Source organism: Suncus etruscus, chromosome 2 (assembly GCF_024139225.1).
Source record: "Suncus etruscus isolate mSunEtr1 chromosome 2, mSunEtr1.pri.cur, whole genome shotgun sequence".
Lineage (NCBI taxonomy): Eukaryota > Metazoa > Chordata > Mammalia > Eulipotyphla > Soricidae > Suncus > Suncus etruscus.
Genome location: NC_064849.1, coordinates 88,137,828 through 88,152,356, shown reverse-complemented (window position 1 = coordinate 88,152,356; position 14,529 = coordinate 88,137,828). Strand labels below are relative to the sequence as shown.

At 45.2% G+C, this 14,529-nt stretch overlaps 1 protein-coding gene across 4 annotated transcripts in view; it reads right to left on the bottom strand.

The window, feature by feature from the left end:
• The window catches only part of CTNND2 (catenin delta 2), a 974,640-nt gene extending 966,927 nt beyond the window's left edge, over window positions 1-7,713 (bottom strand). For 2 of the 4 annotated variants that reach the window (XM_049767899.1, XM_049767901.1), the window contains exon 1: window positions 7,326-7,707. In XM_049767899.1, coding sequence (XP_049623856.1) covers window positions 7,326-7,365 — 40 coding nt within the window. In that variant the 5' untranslated portion in view covers window positions 7,366-7,707. Of the gene's footprint in view, window positions 1-7,325 lie in introns of all 4 variants that reach the window. The other 2 variants (XM_049767900.1, XM_049767903.1) reach the window with 2 other exon arrangements.
• Between the last annotated feature and the right edge of the window lie 6,816 nt (window positions 7,714-14,529).

Here is a 14,529-nt window from a genome sequence, read left to right as displayed (position 1 = left end):
AAAATCTACACACACAGAAATATGTTGGTTATTTGTGGGGGAAGAGGCTGGAGAGAGAGCACAAAGGTTGAGATACTTTTCATGCATGTGCCACCAACATCTTGTCATTCCCTCCAACACCCCTCTACTCCAAACATTGTAGTGACCCCTTAGTATAGAGTCAGGAATAAGTCTGATCACCACCGGATGTGGTTCAATCCTTCCAAAATGTTTCACTATTTCTGTTGTGTTAGAATCCTTTTTTTAAAAAATAATGATGCCAGAATTTTCCAATGACTCTGCTTCATCACCCCTCTAAGATTCCTTCAGGGGACACCTATCAGATATCAAGTATGCAGGTCTTTGAGCTAATACCACCAAGGCTATTTGGAGTGAGTGCATACAACCCCCACCCCTGTCTTCCTGAAGACCCAGCAGCTGAAAACACACCCCTGAAAACCACAGTATCAGTAACAATGCTATGAATTCCTAGACAACTTCATTTGCTGTCATCTCTATAGGAACACACCAACAGAAGGAACAGCTAACAAGAGCTTACTAAACCTTCTGCTATTGTACTAATGACATTATTAATACAATAATTTTCACAAATGTGCTTGCTATTGCACTTTTCCTTTTTTTTCTTTCTTTTTAAACTTTTTTCTCATCCTTTTTCTTTTATGCTTATGTTTCTGGGCCACACCCAGAGGTGCTCAGGGGTTATTCCTGGCTCTGAGTTCAGAAATCACTCCTGGCAGGCTTGGCAAATCAAATGAGATGTCGGAGATTGAACCCAGATCAGCCATGTGAAAGGCAAATGCCCTACTTTCTGCTCTATTGCTTTGCCCCCTCTTTATTTATCATTTTTTCTTTCTATTTTTAAATAACTTTGCTCTCACTTATCTGGGAACAAATGTATTATGGTCAACTCTATCAACTATGCATTTTTAAACAAGCCGAAAATGTAATAAGTATATTATAATATAATAAATAAAAATAACAATGCCAGTAGATACAATTAATAGCTCATTTAATTGACCTACTACATATTAGAATACTTCAAGTTAGGCATCAGAATAAAAAAAAAAACCTTACATTTTGTTACCAATGTATATAATAATCTGTTAAAATAAGAGTATGGAGACATGCATTCATTTTATAGTCTTAATTAGAGAGAAAACTTCTCTAGATAACATAAGGTACAACCGGAGTGATGGGACAGCAGGTAAGGTACTTTCTTTGTACACAGCTGACCAAGGTTCTATCCCCATTTCCTCATACAGTCCCCTTAGTCATACTAAGAGTGATGCCTGAACTCAGAACTAGGAATAAGCCCCAGCATTACTAGATGTGACCCAAAAACAAACAGAAAAAGAATAAGTATCTATTTTAAGGTGTTAAACTCTAGATATCTCCTTTGCTCTACAGTGCTTATAATTTACCAACCACTTATAAATTTACTGCATTCTGAAAATAATCTCTTGAGACATTCTCTCTTATTGTATCCATTTTACAGCTGAAAAATTTTAAATAAACTGAGGCCATCAATGATCTAGAGCACATAATCAAATTGATTAAAAAGTCAGGGTTCTCTCCACATCTTTTTATCTACTTGAAGCATAATCCAAATAGCATTCTATTATTGAACTATGCTAGTTCAATATTCTGCTATTGAACTTAGTGTGTTGTATAATATACGTACATTAGGTGATGCATATTTATGCTTATAACCTGATTTTATACACTTCACATATACACATTTTAAAAATCTTAACTTTGTAGAATGTATTTCTGCTTTGAAATGCCAATGAATGGACTAGAAGATTCAACAGATGTGATTCATTCCCCAGATAACTTGAGGAATCTTGCTGAGGGACATATAAGAATATTTGTCCAAAAGGAAAAGCATTGAGGAATCACTGTTTCATTGATTAGTCATGATTTTCCATTTGTCAAAAACTAATTGATACAGAGTATAGGTTCAATATCCTAATATAACTAAGACATTTCCAGCAAGTCAATTAACCATGAGCTGGAAATTACAGTTCGCTGCCATCTGATCAAAAGAGAAACGACACACTCTGTTGTGTGTCTTAACAATTTCAGTCCACTAAAACACAGTGTGAGGACATGATTTTGGAGCTTCCTCCATCGGAGGTACTGGTGGTAAGTATAATTGGATTCATTAAACTCACCTAAGCAATTTATTAATCAGTCAGCTCAAAAGGCAGGCAATGTGATAGCAACAATTTATCTACGACATGTTTTATATTTTACATTAATACAAAAGCTGTTGCTCTGGCATCTAATCAGATAAACTGGAAGTCAGGCTAAAGTATCTTGAACTGATCCCATTTCCTTGCACTCCCCCACCCCACATCCTCATACTGTTCATCACAAAGACTTCAAAGGACCAGGCAACCCCTTGTAACAGAGATGATGGAAACAATTAGGGTGGGCAGGGAGAAAGGTCAAAGCATTGGACTCAAAGGCCTTGTTAAGAATTTGATTTTTCTCTTAGCACCTCTTCCTGCAAGCTCCTCTGACAGCAACACCAAGTACAGCCCTGGTGGGCCCCAGCAAAACTGAGTCCAAGCACTATACCCTAAAGGCATCTGAATGTTGCTAAGGGTTTTCTGCATGTGTGCGTGCACTCACATGCACGCATGCACACACACACACACACACACACACAATTATAGTCAACTAAAGAATTGGGTTTGGTTGTAAATCAGCTAACAATAAACCAAACAGGTCTTCAACAGAAGCACCAAGTGCCAAGTACCTCTGGCCTGCTGAGGGTAGAAAGTCCTCCTCTGAATGATGATGACCAAGTTCAAGAATTTTCAACTACATGGCTTCTTTCAAAGTAGGAATATCTCTGATTAGTATTACCATACTATCTTTTATTTTTCTTATATCCCACAATTAAGTGAGATAATTTTATGTGCATTCCTCTCCCTCTGACTCATTTCACTCAGCATAATACTCTCCACATACATCTATGTCTAAGCAAATGTCATGACTTCATTTATTTCTTAACAGCTGCATAGTATTCCATTATGTAGATGAGCCACAGTTTCTTTAGCCACTCATCTGTTCTCCAATACTTGGGTTCATAGGAAGCTTGCCATAAGGAACAGGGGATTGTAACTAAGACAGAGAAGGAACAATTGTAACAATGAGAGTTGGAAGTGATCGCTCTGGACAAGAACTGGGTGCTGAAAGGAGGAAAAGTGATAGGCATGTTACCTCTTTGGTAGTGATAGTGCAAACCACAGTGTGTAAAAAGAAAGAGAGACAGAGAAGTAAAATGTCTGTCCCAGAGGCAGGCAGAGGGAAGAGCGAGAGGGAAAATGGGGATATTGGTGGCAGGATATGTACCTTGATGAAGAGTGTTGAACATTCACTGTAGGACTGAAAATCAATTATGAACAACTTTGTATCTATGACAAACAAAACTGTATTATGATCAATCTTGTAATCACAGAATTTAAAGAAAGTAATAAAAAAAAAAGTAGGAATATTCAGGATAGAGCAATAGTAGAGTGGGTAAGGCATGAACTTGCATGCAGCCAACCTGAGTTTGATCCCTATAATTCTATATGATCCAGGAATAATACCTGAGAGCAGAACCAAAAATTAGCCTTGAATACTGCTAGGTCTACCACCCCTCAAATTAAATTAAATTAATTAAATAAAAGGAGAGTCTCGAGAGATTTACAGTGGGTAGGGCATTTGTCTTGCACATGGCAAACCAGGTGTGATTTAGAGTACCCAATATGGTTCTCTGAGCCTACCAGGAGTAATTCTTTTATTTATTTTATTTATTTATTTATTTATTTATTTATTTATTTATTTGGGGGGGGGCACATCCAGCAGTGCTTAGGAACTACTCTTGTCTCTGTGCTCAGAAATCACTCCTGGCTGGCCTCGGGGCCCATATGGGATGCCAAGGATCAAACCTACACTGTTGTGCTATCACTTTGGTTCCATGAGTAACTTTATTTCGCCACAAGTTATTCTTGAGTGAAGAGTCAAGAGTAAACCCTGAGCACCTTTATGTATGCCAACCCCTTAAAATGTAAAAGAAATAATATTGATATGTAAATAAAAACATGCATTGATACTAGTCTCACCAATTCACCAATCAAGAGGTGAAACCAAGGTCCAAACAATTGGGTTATGCAAATGGGTTTGCATAACTTCTGTGAATACTCTGAAATCAAAACCCAAAAGAAAAAAACCCCCACCAAAACTTTCATCCTTCCCAATACAGTATTTTTTATTTTCATTAGTAAACTATAACAACCATTTCTACTGATTCAAAGTCTGGCTGACACTAAAGACAAACTACAGTAAAGCATTTTAAATGTACCTTGAATGTTTTCTTATGTAAGGTTGAAATTAATGTAGAGCAATTAAGTTGGAGTGATATGCTGACTTGTGGGGCCCCAGGAATATCGGGGGGGGCACAGGTGAGGATCACATAATTGGGGTCCATGGCAAGAAATTAAATGGCCAATAGTATGAGAGAATGAACAGTCATTAGACAAGGTCTGAAAAGCCAATGGGTGCCAAAATATTGAGAAACAACAGTCTGGAGTACTCAGACAATTTAACATTCCCAATTAAAAAAAAAAAGGGCTTTTAGAAAGACAGGAGCAAGTTCCTTAAAATTCTCAAGAAGGGCGCTGCAAAAATCTCAGGATAGCTCCAAAATAATGATTCTAAGCGTGAGTATTAGACCCTTATTTTTTCATTGTAAAGGCTCTGACCAAAAGTGATCTGTGTACCCCTGAAACGATCAAACAAAACTGCACTAATTGCATTTTCCAGCTAAGAGCACTTGCATTTCATCCTTCTCTCTGCGGAACCATGTCCTTGGGAGGAAGAACTGTCTTGGAGTCGAGTGGCAAGGACTTGAGGCTGAGAGAAATACATTCGTTTGCCAATGCATGACTCTTATTACAAACCCGGGAAACATTATCGACATCTAGAATGATTCCATGTTCAACAACTATCCAAACATGCAACCACATTCAGGAACTCGTTCCTTCTGCTCCACGATAATTTTAGTAGAGCCCCCCCCCCCCGTACTTGTTACAATTACCATTCCACCATGACTCTCATTTTCCACCCCCCAATCACAGAAAACCCACAGACCCAACCCATGTCATTCTCCCCCACGCCCACCTCGACTTCTGGCAGAACTGAATGCACAGAGCAGTCTCCGTTAGTCCTTCCAGAATCCCTGCAAAAACGGAAAAGGAAGACTCCAAACAGGGAGGAAAAAGAATATCTACTTAACTTCAATCCTAGAATACTGTTTAGTTTGGGAAGAAATCTGAAATGAAAACAAAGTAGCCAGCCTATGCGTGTGTTTCCAGCAGCTCTTAAAAACTTCTCAGAATAAAAAATATAAAGGACCAAGAGGACAATAAACTTTCACCTGGTACCTGTGTCCTCTGCCTGGCTGCCCTGTGAGCTGAGTGACTAACCCAAGGCCACCGGCATTTCAACCTCTAACTCCACAGACAACCACTTCCACTCAAACCCCGAGATATTAGCTATTCACAGACCAACACCGATGTCTCCTTTCATATTTTTTCATCCCCTGCAAAAACGTTCCAATAAACTCCACATGTGGCATGAAGAGTTGACAGCGGGTTGGAGCACCGAGTCCATTTCTGGGGGCTGTCTGTGCCTGTTTGCTAGACTTTTGGAAGAACCTTCCAACCAGGCATCGGCTCACCCCTAAAAGGAAACCCTTTGGACTGCCCACACCTCTCTGTGGGCATTCAGAGACCCTGCAGAGCCTTTGAACTGTGCAGAGAAGGAAAGGGGAGGCAGGAGGCCCAGAGTCTCCCGAGAGCCAGAAGGATGCGCAAGGATTTTAGGAGCTGGCTCCTTTCTGCAGCTCCCCATTTCCACCTGAGTGACCCCAGAAAATCCCCGAGCCTCTTTTCTCCTGCAGTCAGGTCAGATAGTTCCCCAAAGTGAAAAAAAAAAATGTGCACGCCAGGCCCAATACTAGGCTGCTACTACATCTAATTCTCATGGACCAGCTCATTTGCTTGATAACATTAAACATGCATATGAATAAAAACACCTTTGGAGCCGGCGCGAACCTCATCAGCTCAGCTGAAACCCAGACAAGGGGGGCGGAATGGGGCTGGGCTAGGGAGAGGGCATGGGGTGGTGGAGGCCCAGAGAATTAGCTAGACTAGAAGCACAACCAGAATCTCTCTGGCTCTTCCCACATCTTTGGGGAGCCCACAATCACAGCAACGCCTAAGTTTAGGCTACGGAAAGTCGCAGTTCTTTGTGGCACAGACACACACACACACACACACACACACACACACACACACAGGCATACATGCACACAAGCTCTCCCTAAAATAATCCACACAGACCAAAAAGGAGGGGGGCGGTGGCTTTGACTTTACCGGAACGTGGCGGCGACAGCGATGGCTGGAGACGCACATCACACGCCCCAAAAGAAGCGGGAGTCCGGTCTCACACACACAATCACACTTACACTCTCACGCGCGCGCGCGCACACACACACACACACACACACACACACACACACACACACACACACGCACGCACGCACCAACCCCGACGCTTGCTTGCTCGCAGCCATTAATTCCAGATCCCCCTCCATCCCAGCTCGCCCCTCCATCTCCATCTCCATCTCCCGGGAAAATGGGGATCTGGGGCGCACTGACCTCCGCTCAGACAGCCCTGAGCCTCGCCAGCGCCGTGGAGCCCCCACCCCCAGAAAACCTGCGCGCTCCCGGGGCGGAGACACCCCGGGGAGCTCCGAAGCTAGCCAGCAGCGGGAGCCCGAAGAACGGGCCGTGCCGGGGCCGAGGACTCAGTGTGAGCATTCGCTGCCGGCTAAGCCGCGCACGCACAAGGATGACATTGAGCATAAGGGCAGGGGGGGGGCTCCCCACACCACCCCACCTCACCCCACTCCACCCCCGAGGGGGCTCCCCACCCCCACCCCAGCCAGCATCCCCCGCAGCAGTCCGGGGACGTCACGAAAGCCGTGGGGCTGCCGGGACGCGCAGGAGGTTGGCGGCTGCCCCAGATACGCGTCCTCCGGGGGGGGTGGACCCTGCGGAGTCGGGGTGGGGGGGACAGCCATGGACCACCATTACTCCCCCCCAATGGAACGATGTGGGGGCGCGTGGAGAAAGAGGAGGAGGAAGAGGAAGAAGAAGGCGAGCTGGAGGACCCCACCAGGGCGGCGGAGGAGGAGGATGCTCCGGGGTGGGGTGGGATAAGGGTGGGTGTGGGTGCGCCCACCCTCCCAAACCTCCGCAACTCACCGAACGCCGCTGCGCCCGCCGGCTGCTTCGTGGCGAACATGCAGCCGCCAGCCGCGGCCGCTTGTCAGGCAGGCAGGCAGGCAGGCAGTCTGTCCGTCCGTCCGTCTGTCCGTCTGGCGGGGGCGCGATGGATTGCGGGCGGGCGGGCGTGCGCGCCGCCGCCCCGCTTCAGGGCAAGGTCCTGACCTTGCCCGACTGCAGCTGCATCTTCGGCGGGGGGCCGGGGCACAAGGGCGGGTGGGCAGAGGCGGCTCCCGACGCGAGCGAATGCGCGATGCCCGGCCCGCCTGGCCCTTCCGTGCGCCACGAGTGCAGCGCCCTCTGCCCGGCTCGGGGCGACTCTTGTTGGGGTGATGCTGGTGGTGATGCTGCCGCTGCTTCTGCTGCCGCCGCTGCTGCTGCTGCTGCAGCTGCAGAAGCTGCCACCGCCGTGCCCGCCGCTGCGCTCCGCTCGGCCGCCTGGCAGCCGCGGGCGCGAGCCTGGAGCCGCCGCGGTGCCCGGCTCCGTGCGCTCCCGAGCTGCGCCCCTGGCGCGCGCGGCCCTGCGGTGCCACCTGCGCGGCGGCGGCCCTGGGCGAGGCTCCTCCCGCGAGCGCCGCCGCCGCCGCCGCCGCCGCCGCCGCCTTCGCCACCCACCGATGCCCGGGCGGCCGGCGAGTGAGCGAGCGAGCGGCCCCGGGCGCCGAGCATGCCCAGTTGCCGCCGCCGAGCCGCCGTTCCACTTCTCCTGGTTTTCGGGGCGGCACTGCACTGGGCGAGGGGAGGAGGAGGAGGCCGCGCGCGCCCATCGGGGCGCCCCGTTTGGACCCGGCCCAGAAGCGGCAGAAGCAGCGGCGGCGGTGACAGTGGCAGCCGGGGCAGATGCACCAACCCAGCCGAGGCTGCAGGTCGGGGTGCCAAAGCCCGGCTCTCTCCTCCACCCATCCATCCACCCACCCCAGGCCTCTGCACCCTTCGCCATCCCAATAGGGTGGATGCTGTTCTGCTAAGGGCCGGAGACTTCATTCACACACTAGATGCTGATAGTTGGCGAGGGGGACGCAGTTGGGGGTGGTGAGAGGTGACAGCCCGCAAACAAAGGGGAGCGGGGGGTTCGGGCTGGGTTTGGGTGGTGAGCAAAGCCGGGGCGCGCGGTGCTGAGGGTACTTAGATGCGCGCCTGGTGCATCCAAGCCGGGCGAGGCGAAAAAGCAAGCGCCCAGGGGATGGTTCTAGAGCAGGAGAAAAGTGGGGTCTGAGCGCCCGAGCTCGCGGGTTCCTCCAGGGCGTGCACGAACGAACGCGCTTTTTGCCTGGGAGTGGGGGTTAATTGGGAGGTAGGGGGGAGACTGTCTGCTTTAAGCAAACTCCCCTCGGACTCAGGTGGCGGCACGCAGATAAACTTGGTGCGACACGGAATCTCTTGCACTCTGGAACCGAGGCGGCACTCTGTGGACCCCCATCTCTCTCTCTCTCTCTCTCTCTCTCTCTCTCTCTCTCTCTCTCTCTCTCTCTCTCTCTCTCTCTCTCTCTCTCTCTCTCTCTCTCTCTCTTCTCTTGCACTCTGGAACCGAGGCGGCACTCTGGACCCCCATCTCTCTCTCTCTCTCTCTCTCTCTCTCTCTCTCTCTCTCTCTCTCTCTCTCTCTCTCTCTCTCTCTCTCTCTCTCTCCCTCCCCCTCTCTCTCAAAGGGAAACACTTGCCTGTTTCCTCTCCTCTCTCTCTCCTCTCCTCTCTCTCCATCCTCACTCTCTTTCTCTCGCCTTTTTTTTTTTTTTAAGACTTCATCTGCATCACCTCTGGGATTGGAGGAGGCGCTTGGGCATCCTCGCAAAGTCTTCTCGCTTCGCTGGCTGGTGAGATACAGCCACCTGGTCAGCAGACAGACCAGGAAGCCTGCCACCGGCCAGGAAAGTCATCTGGCCTTCAGACTGGTCCCTTGGTTGCAGAAGCCTTAGCGGGGGGTCGGGAGGAAAGCCCCTGGTTGCAATGACAAGCCCTGAGCATGCAGAGGGCGACCTGGCCAAGGAACAAGAGCACCGCCTCTTGCAGAGCCTGATATCAAGGTTTCGGACCCTGGAAACCCCAGATTCTTGGATCAAGCCACCCCCTCGCCACAGCTCCAGTGGGAGCCCCAGTTAAACACGAGGGAACATAGCAAAGTGTCCGCACAGGAATTAGGCCCAAAATTCTCGTTTGTGTCCGAAGATATAAGCTACAGAGTGAATGACTTGAATATTTATCCCGCCATACTTTTGGTATCATTTATTTTGTTGGTTTTTTTTTGGGGGGGGGGGCGCCCACTCCTGGCTTTGTGCTCAGAAATCGTTCCTGGCAGGAACGATGCTGGGGGATTGAACACGCATCCATTCCGGGTCAGCTGATTTGGGGTATCATTTGACATGGGAAAGAAGGAAGAAAGATTTTGGCTGGTTAAATGGGGTGGGGTGGGGGAGGAAGGACAAGAGAGGATTTGCCTTGCACGCAGCCAACCCGAGTTTGATCCTCATTGTCCCATGTGGTTCCCTGAGCACTGTCAGGAGTGATTCCTTTATGCAGAGCCAGAGGTAAACCCTAAGCATTGCTCGGTGTGGCCTCAAGGAAGAAAGGGAAAGAAAAAATGCTTAGAGCAGCAGATTGAGTGAGAGCTTTTGATCACAGGAAGATAATTTGGGTGATAAAGTGAAGACCTGCCAGTGCTCAGGCTTTGCTCCTGGTTCTGTACTCCTAACAGAACTCAGGGATCCTGGATCAAAGTCACTCCCAGGTAGGCAGCATGCAAGGCAAATGAACTAACACTGTACTGTCAGTCCGACCCATGTTTTGTTTTATTTTGCCTGAAATTCTCTTTCCATCTTTTAGCTCAGAAAATGTTTGCAGGTAGAAAAGTCCAGTGCAGAAGGGTGGCCAATAGGGCTGAAATTGAAATAGGAGCAAATATTATCCATAGAAAATGTCTTTTTTACATTATAGAGATGGAGGAAAAAACTTTCTAAGGCTTTTTTTTTTTAAATTTATTTAAAGCATTAGTGTGTGTGTGTGTGTGTGTGTGTGTGTGTGTGTGTGTGTGTGTGTGTGTGTGTGTGTGTGTGTGTAGGCTCAGGGGACCTTAGGCTATGTCAGGGATGGAACTCAGGTCAGCCAAATACAAGGCAGAAGCCCTAGCCACTGTGCTATTGTTTTGGCCAGCCCCTGTTTAAAGCAATGTGATTTACAAAGTTATTCATAGTTGAGTTTCAGACATACAATGTTTCAACACCAGTCCCACCACCAGTGTCAACCTTTCTCTACCAATGTTATGGAGTCCATCCGTTATCTAAGGAATTACAATTTTTTTCTAAGAAGAGTGATAAACCCCAAACACTGGCAGTAACCCCACAAAATTAACCTCATGGTCTCTGTACACCTCATCAGAGAAAGGACAAATGGGAATCATTTTGGGGGGAGGAATTTGTGATATCCCAAATTACTTTTATAAATCTTCCCCATATTTGCTTTGAAATATTTTAATTTGAAATTAGAAATTGAAACATAAAATGTTTATTGGACATTTTGATTCCTGGTCTTGGAAAATAGTCTGCAATTGAAGATATTATTAAATGCACAATGAGATAATGCTGAAAAATCAAGTAAGATGCTCATTGTCATGTTAAATCTTGGGACAACTCACTGCTGCCATCTTTTGCTTCTGAATATTCTGTTTGTTTTTTCTTAAAGGAATATTGCTGACGTTCCAAATTCACCGCGAGGCCAGAGGTTCTTAGCTTACTGTGTTCCTATTACAATATTGAACAATCTTCAATTGTGCTGCTTCTATTGCTGTATCAATAAGGTTATGTGAGGCAGAAACTGCATCTCAATACTATCAAGTACTACATCTCTGGGCTTTACAAATCATTTTTAAACTTTGAGGAAAATCTATACTTATATCCAAGTTTCACTTATTTTAGGCATGAAACCTAGTCATTCAGCATGATTGTATCATTCAAATATCAAAATTGTATCATTCAAAACATGCCAAATTTGGGAGGGCATAGGAATATCACATCTGGTAAGGCATTTTGCCTTGCATGTGGCCTACCCAAGTTTGATCTCTGGCATCCCATATGTCCCCCAAACCTTCCAGGAATAATTTATAAGCACAGATCCAGGAGAAACTGCCAGATATGCCCCCAAAACAAACAAACGAACAAACAAAAACATGCTGATTTTTAGGAGAGTAAGAAATTCATGATTAATTTTCTGGAGTTTCTCCCAAGCCAGATTCAGACATCCCAGGCTCAGTCCTAGCATTGCTCCAATGGCCAGACTTGCCAGTTTAATGCTCAGATTAATATACTCAGAATTTGTTTAATGAACATTGACCTATAATGCCACATTGGACTGAGATATGGAGAATTTGGTGCCAGGAAATAAATTGTGGGCCTTACCCAGGTGCCCTGACCACTGTGGAGTATCACTCTGGCCCCCCAAACCTAAGTTCATTTCAAGGCACTGAAACATATCCCTATGCTTTGCTATAGAATTTCAAGTAGAAGGCATTACTTGTGCTAATTTTTAGTGCATACCCTATTGGTAAACAAATAAAACAATTGCAAACAGGAAAATTAAACTCAATTTGCTGCCCAGAATTAAAAAGATGGGATTAATAACATTCCTTTTTCAATTGAACTTTAAAATCAAATTTCTTTGAATAGTATCCCAGTCATGTCATAATAACTATAAAATATATTGATATCAACATTGTCTTGATGGTGAAGGGTGTATCTGTATGTAACTGGAAAGTGCTAAGAGTTACCAAAATAGGCTCGTCTAAGTGCAGTGGTGTTTACAATTAATTGATCTCAGCCAGTTACAGATTTCTTTGTTCCTTCTCCACTCCCACTGCTTCACTTGACTAGCCTAAAAAAAAAAAAAAAAAAGTTACTAAAGTCAAAGCAGTTAACTAATGTGAACTAGACATTTTAGTTAACATCAAGTTATGGATTCTTGCACCCCTAGGCTTGGGCTCAACTGCTTTATCCTACCACTCTGTCTTCAGAGTGGATCATTCATTCATTCATTCATTCATTTATTGGCAGGAAATGTGTACTAAGTAACCACTGTGGGTCAGACATTGTACAAAACTTAGGGCTATGAACCTAAAATATCGCCCATAGGTAGCTTAGTAACTACCAGCCCTGCTCCATAGTTGGAGTGGACCCTGGTCACCATACATACTGCCTAGGAACTCCCAATTCCCAGCAAGCAGAAAACAATAGCAAAGTATTATTGAATAATAGCAAAGAATCAATAGCAAATTCAGACAGGCAAATTCCTTTTCCTCTTGGAATCTGGCTAGAAAAGGATGTTGTTAGGTGAGGAGAGGAGCAGCAAAGAGGCCACCACTCAAGGACTCACTTTTCTTCCCTTTAGATATACTTGAGGATGTTGCTGGTTTATTCAGATGTATCCACTGCCTTTCTCTACTGCTTTGTAATTGACTTTTTCCTCTTTAAAATGATTTTTTTAATTCTGGGACATATGAAACTTTGTGAGGATATAAAACCTAAGAGGAATAAAAATCCTATTTCGACTTATCTTGACTTTACTTAGTAGCATTTCCTAGAGATTCAATAGACTTCCAGTGATGGAAAAATTGACTCACCCAAAATGATCATTGTGTGACCTATTAAATAATAGAAAAAAAGCAACAGCATCAAGTCAAAGCCCCAAAAGAAACTGGATGTTTCTTATCAAGGGTCAGTCAGACTTCCTAGATAAATGTAAGGCAGAGCAAATGGGGGAATCAAAATTTCATCAGTAACATTTTTGTGTTTGTGCCAAACACCTAGGTCAGTTGGGGATTCTTTTTTGTTTGTTTTGTTTTGGCCACATCCAGTGATGCTCAGGGGTTACTCCTGGTTATACACTCAGAAATCATTCCTGGCTCAGGGGACCATATGAGATGCTGGGATTCTAACCCAGGTCTGTCCTGGGTCAGCTGTGTGCAAGTCAAATGCCCTACTGCTGTGCTATCACTCTGGCCCCTGTTGGGGATTCTTAATGGAAACCTGGTCGCATCCCTCTGAGGTATTTTCAAATGCATGAGGGGAATAGAGCTTTTACTGTCACTGACATGGCATGTCATGGCCAAGAGCCCACACATCAAAACCTGCAGTAATATACATGGGACAATCTTAGGAAGAAGATCTGTGACCTTGACAACTTTCAAGGGGTCCATCCCCCCACCATATATGAGGCTCAGTGATGTTCCATAGTGGATTAACTTTGAGCATTTCATTCTTCAGCCTAGTTGTGAAGGAGCAAATTTGCCAGAAAATCATGTTTAGTCTGAAATAAATTTTTCTTTATACTCCCTTGTCTTTTTGTTTGGATACCAGAGATTTTCTTGAATATTAATTCATATCAAGATAGAAAAGTGCTGGGCTGGAGAGATAGCACGGAGGTAAAGCGTTTGCCTTGCATGCAGAAGTTTGGTGGTTCAAATCCCAGCATCCTATATGGTCCCCTGAGCCTGCCAGGAGCGATTTCTGAGCATAGAGCCAGGAGTAACCCCTGAGTGCTGCCGGGTGTGATTAAAAAAAAAAAAAAGAAAAAAAAAAGATGAGCTTTATAGTCTCTGTTATAAGAATAGGACACTATCAGTAGAGTTGAGAGTCAAGTGCCCAAATGGCTTATTTAAGATAAATTTATTTAAAATAATAGAACAGAAAGGAAATTTGGTTCATTAACAGAAACTTGGACCCCATCACCAACCTTTTAAAATGGGCTTCTCTGCAGAAAATGATAAGAATTAATGAGTAACTTCATCTCAGGAAACAAAACAGTCTTTGTCTCCACAAGAATGTGGAGATAAATTCTCATTTCTTTTGAGTTTTAGAGCCCCGGATTGTGTTATTTTTCTTAATCTTTACTTGCCTTATCAACCGGTTGTGGTTTTTTTTGTTTTGTTTTGTTTTTTTGTTGTTGTTGTTTTTTGCTTTAGACCATGAGTTGATTTGATAAGAGTAATTGTGCCTCACAACATCATATCAGTTTTAGGTGAAAATCAGTTAAAGACTCTATCTGTATCTGTTCACCACTAAAAAGCCAATTCTATTTCCCTCCTTATATTTGACCATTTTAATGTTCTTTATATACACATTTCCCTTTCCTTTTGGTAGCCATTCATTGATTTTTTATAATATAAACACTTTTGTCTTGTTTGTTATATGTTACTTTA